General features: G+C 34.4%; 1 protein-coding gene across 1 annotated transcript in view; it reads left to right on the top strand.

The window, feature by feature from the left end:
• The first annotated feature begins 5,496 nt into the window (after positions 1-5,496).
• The window catches only part of LOC122634385 (neurotrimin-like), a 244,353-nt gene continuing 241,627 nt past the window's right edge, over positions 5,497-8,222 (top strand). The window contains exons 1-2 of the mRNA XM_043823280.1: positions 5,497-5,635; positions 5,864-6,180. Coding sequence (XP_043679215.1) covers positions 6,078-6,180 — 103 coding nt within the window. The 5' untranslated portion in view covers positions 5,497-5,635; positions 5,864-6,077. The remainder of the gene's footprint in view (positions 5,636-5,863; positions 6,181-8,222) is intronic.

Raw genomic sequence — 8,222 nt, 5'->3', positions numbered from 1 at the left:
TCGAAGTCTAAAACAAAAAAAAATAGTATAGAATTTCGAAAATGTGAGTGATAAAACATTATACTTGCGTCAAATCTTCGTTAGTACTCGCTCCTATGGCTTCCTGCGAAAATTTCTAAGTCCTCTCGCGGAAATAGATTGTCAACCTCCTCCGAAGGCACACGGTGGAAGACTGAAACAAAACAAAGATTATAGATTTTCGAAAATATGAGTGATAACACATTGTACTTGCGTAAAATCTTCATTAGTACTCGCTCCTATGACTTCCAGCGAAAATTTCTGAGTGTACCCGTGGAAGTAGGAAATCAAACTCACCCAATAACTCTTAAAAGCAGTCGTAGGTTCAATTTTGTTATGACGGCGAGTAGCGTAGAGTCCACGATGATCTAAGTAGGAAAGTATCTGAAACAAAATAGGAATAGGAGAGGAAACGAAAAGGAAAAGGATACGGAGACAGTAACCCACCCGAAGGCCCACACCCTTGGGCCCCTCCCAAGGGTCCCACCCGAAGTGTTAAACAAAACGTTGTAACATGCTGCTATTCGCTCCTTAATACATCACCATTTAGTGAGGGGGGGACACCATTTAATTCTAAAACAAAACAAATCGATCTGAATATTGAAAGAATGAGTAATAAAATTTTATACTTACTAAATCTTCTCTGTTACTTACGGAGAGTGCGTATTGCGAGTATTAAGATGCGTACTCGTGGAGATTCGTGGAATAAATGAACCACTTGCTGCCAGTCCGTTCATGAACGCGAGAGGATCCCCACTACACAATGTAATTCTAAAACAAAACAAACCGTATAGAATATTAACAGAATGAGTAATATAATTGTGTTCTCACGTAAACTCTTCTCTATTGTGCTGAGGGCGTACTACAAAAACTACGATGTATACTCGTGGAAATTCGTGATATGAATGACTCATTTACTACCAGTCGGTCCGATATATATCATTTCACGTATGGCAGAGTATCCCCTCCACTCCATTTATTCTACAAAGATAGAAATCGTATAAATTATTGAATGAATGAGTGATCGATTAATGTTATTAATTAACTCTTCTCTCTTACTCGCGGAGCGTGCGTACCGCGAGGATTGAGATTTGAATGGTGGAAATACGTGGCATGACTGGACCTACTGCCAAGGGCGGCCGCCTTATATTTCCCCCAAATGGCACAGTATCCCCACCACTCCGTTTCACTCTACAAAGGTAGAAATCGTATAAATTATTGAATGAATGAGTGATCGATTAATGTTATTAATTAGCTCTTCTCTCTTACTTGCGGAGCGTGCGTTCCGCGTGGATTGAGATGTGAATAGTAAAAATTCGTGGCATGACTGGACCCACTGCCAAGGGGCGGCCGCCTTATATTTCCCCCAAATGGCACAGTATCCCCACCACTGCGTTTCATTCTACAAAGATAGAAATCGTATAAATTATTGAATGAATGAGTGATCGATTAATGTTATTAATTAGCTCTTCTCTCTTACTTGCGGAGCGTGCGTACCGTGAGTATTGAGATGCGAATAGTAGAAATTCGTGGCATGACTGGACCCACTGCCAAGGGCGGCCGCCTTATATTTCCCCCAAGTGGCACAGTATCCCCACCACTCCGTTTCATTCTACAAAGATAGAAATCGTATAAATTATTTAATGAATGTGTGATCGACTAATTTACTTGCATTACCCCTTCTCTTTTACTTGCGGAGCGTGCGTACCGTGAGTATTGAGATTTGAATGGTGGAAATTCGTGGCATGACTTGACCCACTGTCAAAGGCGGCCGCCTTATATCACTTCTCGGGTGGCAAAGCATCCCCACTACTCCCTTTAATTCTAAAACGATAGAAATCGTACAGATTATTCAATGAATGTGTGATCGACTAATTTACTTGCATTACCCCTTCTCTTTTACTTGCGGAGCGTGCGTACCGTGAGTATTGAGATTTGAATGGTGAAAATTCGTGGTATGACTGGACCCACTGTCAAAGGCGGCCGCCTTATATCACTTCTCGGGTGGCAAAGCATCCCCACTACTCCCTTTAATTCTAAAACGATAGAAGTCGTACAGATTATTTAATGAATGTGTGATCGACTAATTTACTTGCATTACCTCTTCTTTTTTACTCAATTTTTTAATTGAACAACGCAAACACTCGATTCCTTCATTGTTACGCGCACGATTGCAGTAAAGTCTTGAAATTGAAAAATAGAAAAAAAAATAACTTGTATCACACTGATAATAAGAATCTATAAATTATTCGGTAAATATGTGAGAGAAAAATATATTTACTTTAAGTCTTAGTTGGTGTTTGGAAAAAAGGCATCCAGTGAGATCTTCGATGTGTACTCGTTTGAATCAAAGGCAGACTCATTCACCAATTGTCGAAGTCAATAAAAGTTTCGATTTGTTGACAGCGTACATGACCAAAGAAGACTACCAGTACAATATTTTAATGTAAAATAAAAGAAATTGTATAGAATAATACAGATATGTGTGATATGGGCGTATATTTATTTGAAGTCTTCGTTGATACTTGCATGAAAGTTATCTTGAAAGATCTGTAATCTTTTCTCGTCGAAATCGATATAGAAACTGATCCAATAACCGTCAAAGTCACTCTCCATATATTATATTACAAGTAAACAAAAAGCGGGAGTTTAAAAATTTTTAAGTATCAGAATTTTTAATTTTGTTTATTTCGTCTTACGAGGTTGGCAATGCTTATCTGTATGTAGTATTATTTAAATAATACTTGATTGTATTTCGTGTACATTAATGATTATTTATATAATTACGAATTAATCAAAAGTTTAAATTACTCTTAACTTAATTATTATGAAAAAAGTGAATTTCGATGTTCCCTCGTCGGAATACGAAAGAAATTGTAGTCTTTCGAAAGTACTTTTTTGTTGAATTAGATTTATTTTATATTTAGTATCACGAGCTTAAGAATGGTTAATCGAATGCAGTGTTGCTTAAATATTAGCTTTTTGTACTCCGTGTACATTATATTTGGTTAATATAATTATAAATTTATCGAAAGTATTAATTTTCTAACCTTTGTCGTTTGGGAAGAGAGAGCTTCGATGTGTACTCGTAGTAATGCAAGATGAAATTGATAGTTTAACTGTTAAAGTCAATCAAAATTCCGTTTTTGTTTATATTATGAGCATGTTGAAATTAAATGCGTAATAATATATTTCTTATTCCAAAGTTGAATTGTGCTTTATTATTGAATTAGAAAAATCCCTCTTTGAAACCACGATTCATGAAATACGAATATAGAATTAATGCCTTATGTACTGCACGAATCACGTAGAAGTTGGAAATGCATGGCATATCTATTACCATTTATTATATATGGCTATGGATTATGAGAGCAATTATTTTCAGTTTTGTTGTTATAAAAATCACTTCGTACCATATTGTAATTCAACTGAATTAGCCATTTATTTTATTGTATTATATTTGTTTATATCGAATTTAATAAAGTTTTCATATTTATAAGTATTAACACATATTAATTACGTCGAGCAAAGTTATTGGTCAAGAGATTCTTTAGATGACAATCGCGGCTCGTCATTGGCTGCTCGACTTATTTCGGTCTTTTCCCATCAAGATGTCGAGGAGTGTACATCGTCGTCTTAATTACAGGTAATTATTATATTTTTTCTTAATCATACGTATCTCTCGGGTACATTAATCGATTATCAAACTCGCGATTTGCGTGGTCTATTGTTTGCAAGACGAAGTATTACTGCGTTTAAGAAATATTTGGGATAGAAGAAATGATATCTCGTTCACGATGTATTTCGTCCTCATTTTTCTCTCTCGTTTAAAGCTTTATCCTTGCACGTAGGTTATTTCGAACGTTTGTTTTCGTAATTTTGGCTTCAGAACTATACGTTTTGATATATTTTCAGTCTCCATACGATATTTTTAACATTTCGATATTTTTCTATAATACATCGAAAAATTACGTGTGCTCGGGTAAGCCATTACGAAGTGTCGCTATGCGCATGCGCGGCCGGTCTTTTTGCCGTGTCACCGATAATGTGTCGCCATTTTGAGTTCGCGAGTGCCAACAGGTTGGACGGAGCGTCGTCGTCCTCGTAATTACAGGTAATTAGAATATTTTTCCGCACGTTCAGCTTTCTCCAGTATATCAAACGATTGCCGAAAACGCGATTTACATGTGGCCGTGTTGGCAAACCGAAACATCGTTGCGTTAAAAAGATATTCGTGAAAATAAAATCGTCGTCTTGGCGTTCTATTCTCTTGTTACGTACTACTTATTTTTGAGAATTTTCTCCTCATATTTTCTCGATATCGTTACTTCTCTCACTCTTTAACGTTGCTGTAATTAATTATTTTTCATTAATCGATCGTAATCCATCATATTTCGCATTATATTCGATTTTCATACATACGTAATATATCCAATATGTAATACGATATGCCTACGTAATACGCACATCATACACATACATTCATATACACACATACGTCACATATAGACAATGCACACATATGAATATTCTTTATACGGAACGTACACACACACGGAGACTATATTTATACTTTATTAATACGAGTTACTTGCCCGTCGATTTTCCAAGAATTCTATGAAGGAAATAAATATAGTAGAAAAACGAAGGTGATCGTTGGTCGTCGTTCGCACTCGTACGAGTAAATAATTATATAAAAATACGCGTAATAGAGAGAGATAGATAGATAACATTCGGCATGTAAACAATAAATGAGCTATGAATTTCCAAGAATTTTTTCGGTTAAGAACACAATGAAGGTAACCACGCGTTCGTATTCCTCGTATGATCAGCTTAAGAGAAAAGTCTTCTTTGTTTTAGAGAATATTTCGGCGTGTATTTAATTACATTTCTACGATGACTTCAATCAATTTTCTCTGAAGTAGATATTTTATATTACTTAACAATTGAATTTTAATATATATAATTTCATTCATATTTATTTAACATTATAATAAGTGTATTATCACATATAAAAAAGTATAGAAATTTGTATTATTTTTGTTATTCCAGATAAATTCTATTAAAAGTCTATTATCGTGTAAGGATCAGTTAATAAAACGAGTACATATTTTTATTAAACATTTTCTTAATAATTTTAAGATTCTTTTTTGTTATAACAATATAACTAATTCCGTTTTTATTATTTTCTTGTTTCAGAACCATGTGCTTTCGGAATATTGTGAACATTGCAATTGTGAATTTAACAACGAGTAAATCAAGTGTGTAGTATCGTTTAAATAAAAGAAAACATCGCGGAGTAGAAGCAGTGCTTGTTCGTAATTTATATATTTATTTTCACAATTCTTGTTCGAAATTTATATATTTATCTTTATAATTCTTGTTCGAAATTTATATATTTATTTTTACGATTTAATAAGCTGATTAAATTAAAATCGATAGAAACTCGCGAAGTATAGTAGCAGTGTTTGTTCGTAATATTTTTATTTGTTCTTAGAATTTAATAAGCTGATTAAAGCAAATTAGATTCGCGAAGTAGAGTCAGTGTTTAGTGCATAGTCTCTTCGTTATTGCGGGGGCAGGATGCTCATCGTGTAAGGATCAACGAAGACTTCAAGTAAGTAAACTTTTTTTTTTTTTTTTTTACAAAAAAATTCCTTAATAATCTATAAAATTGCTTATTATAACAATGATAGCAGTAATTCCGTTATTACGATAATTGCGCACGATGCAACGAATAAACCGAGTATAATAAAAAAAGAAAAGAAAAAAAAAAAAATCGCGCAGTAGAAGCATTATTTGTTCATTAATCTGAATTAATCATATTAATTTAATTAATTTTTAGGTATATGTGTCCGCGATTGAGTCGACTGCGCGCAATGCAGTCAATTATAGAGTCAGCGTTTGTTCGTATAAAGTATTATTTTTCTTTTTAAACAGTCGCATAGACTGTATTTATATTTAAATATTATATTCAATGTATTTATTCATCGTAATGAATAAATAATTATCGCGTAATAGAGTCAGTGCATCATTGAAGAGGATCTCAACCAACTTCGATGTCGACCTATCTCATTTTCAACCACCTACGAATCATCCACCCTCAATTTCGACCTAAATTAGGCACGAGTATTTTGGAGCCATCAGAGAACTTCTTAAGTAGTGAGTGGAAAAAATATTAAGTCCCTCCGGTACTCGTTATCGAGAGGATGAAAGGTCCGAATTCGGCACGAGTTACTGGTTGTAATTTTTTTCAACAAATTATTGGAACGAGTATGATCCTCTTTTGGACTTATTCTCGAGTGGTAGATTTTTTTTTTTATCCCGTAAATTCAAACATGATATATACTTAAATGAAATAATTATAATAACAAATCGAACGTTTTACTACATACACACACATAGTATAGACGGTTTTTAACGAAATTTATAATCGTTTATTCGACTAACTACGAGCATACACATTCAACAAAACGTTATGTCAGTTTAAACCCAACGACCAAAGTGAATTATCGAATATCGAAAATATGAAAACTCATTTCACGTTTGTTCCATCACGCAACGTTATAACCGACGTTATCTGTCAGACTACAAACGTTAATCCGACCAATGCAAGGATAATATAATATGTCTTAAAAAAGCATTCTTCTTTTTCTCTATTCACGTGAGCTGTCAGGGTAGGAAAGAAAGAATAAGAGGGGAGGAGTTGACGAGTCCGTCAACGCGTTTCGCGGATTGGAAAATAAAATAGAATAAAATAAAATCAAATCAAATCAAACGAAACGGAATAAAACAAACGAAAAGTAAAGTAAAGTAAAGTAAAAGAAAAGAAAAGTAAAAGAAAAGTTGCTTCTTTTATCTCAAGATGAGCGATCAGTAAAAGAAGGCACTTTTCAAATGACATATCTCTTTCCCTCTCTCTCTCTCTTTCTTGTTAGTTACATCGTTGTGAAAGTAGGCGCAAAAGTATAAGAAAGAAAAAGAGAATAAAAAGAAAAAAAAAAGTAAGATTGAAGAAAAAAGGGGGTCGGAGTCAAGGCGAGCATAGGAAAGCGTGTACGAGGCGTGTTCCTGTCGGGAGTCATCTTGATGGGGATCGGAGGAGGCTCTGCACCTGACTGTTTCATATTTAAAGTATATTTTCGCTGGTGGGACAATTATTGACGTACTTGGACTAAACGTTACTCGTGATAGTAATGACAATAACTTTACAAGCTCACGGAAGGAAGCATCATTTCCGGTGGCTTCTTCGATGAAGAAACCTGCCAGTCAGAACCAGCCCCCGACGGTCTGCCTCGGCTTACGGCTTACTTATGGCTTGCTTCATGCTTCTCTACACCTGGCTGAATGTGTATAGGCATCGAATACTACCGACTCGATAGGTCTCTTCTCTTCTCTTCCTCTTCCTCTTCCTCTTTTTCCTCACTTTTCTTTTTTTTTCCTTTTTTCTTTCTTCTTTTTTCTTTTTTTCTTGTTTTTTTATTTTTTTTTTTTTTTTCTTCAACCCACCTCGTCTTCGAAACTTCCATGCTGATCGATCGAACTCCTCCTTCTCTCCTTTCTCTTCTCGCCAACCTTTCCCTGGTCGAATATTTATAGGAGATATTATAACATTGTGTACTAGTTTTCGATAAGATTTAGGTCAGTATCCAATTGTACGAATTTCGATTCAATTTTTCCTTTTCATTCTACGAAGAATGGAATTCTTTTTTCTTTTTTTCTCTCTCTCTCTCTCTCTCTCTCTCTCTCTCTCTCTCTCTCTCTCTCTCTCTCTCTCTCTCTCTCTTTAGATAACTCATTTTATCTTATTTTATTATTAGTTTATTAGATATATCGGGTATTGTTAACGATGGAAATGGAAATGAAATAATGAGATATATTTGAGATATAAGAAAAAAAGAAAGAATGAATGAATGTTTGATGAAGAACGAACGTATGAATGAATGGAAATTATTTTTTTTGAATGCTTTTATACGTTTTCTTATTTTTAATATATGTATGTATGTATGTATGTATGTATGTATGTATGTATGTACAGTATCGAAATCTACGAAAGGAAGATACACACATATCTTTTGTTAAACAAACGAAATTTTGTTAATCCTGCGAAGTACGGAATACGAGGACAACGACTTATCGATTAATTTTCCAATTATGATGACGCGTCCCACGTCTACGGGAAATGGAATATTGCAACGCGAGTC

The sequence above is a fragment of the Vespula pensylvanica genome, chromosome 14 (assembly GCF_014466175.1).
Source record: "Vespula pensylvanica isolate Volc-1 chromosome 14, ASM1446617v1, whole genome shotgun sequence".
Lineage (NCBI taxonomy): Eukaryota > Metazoa > Arthropoda > Insecta > Hymenoptera > Vespidae > Vespula > Vespula pensylvanica.
Note: the sequence above shows the minus strand (reverse complement) of the source record. Positions and strands in the feature narration are given on the sequence as shown.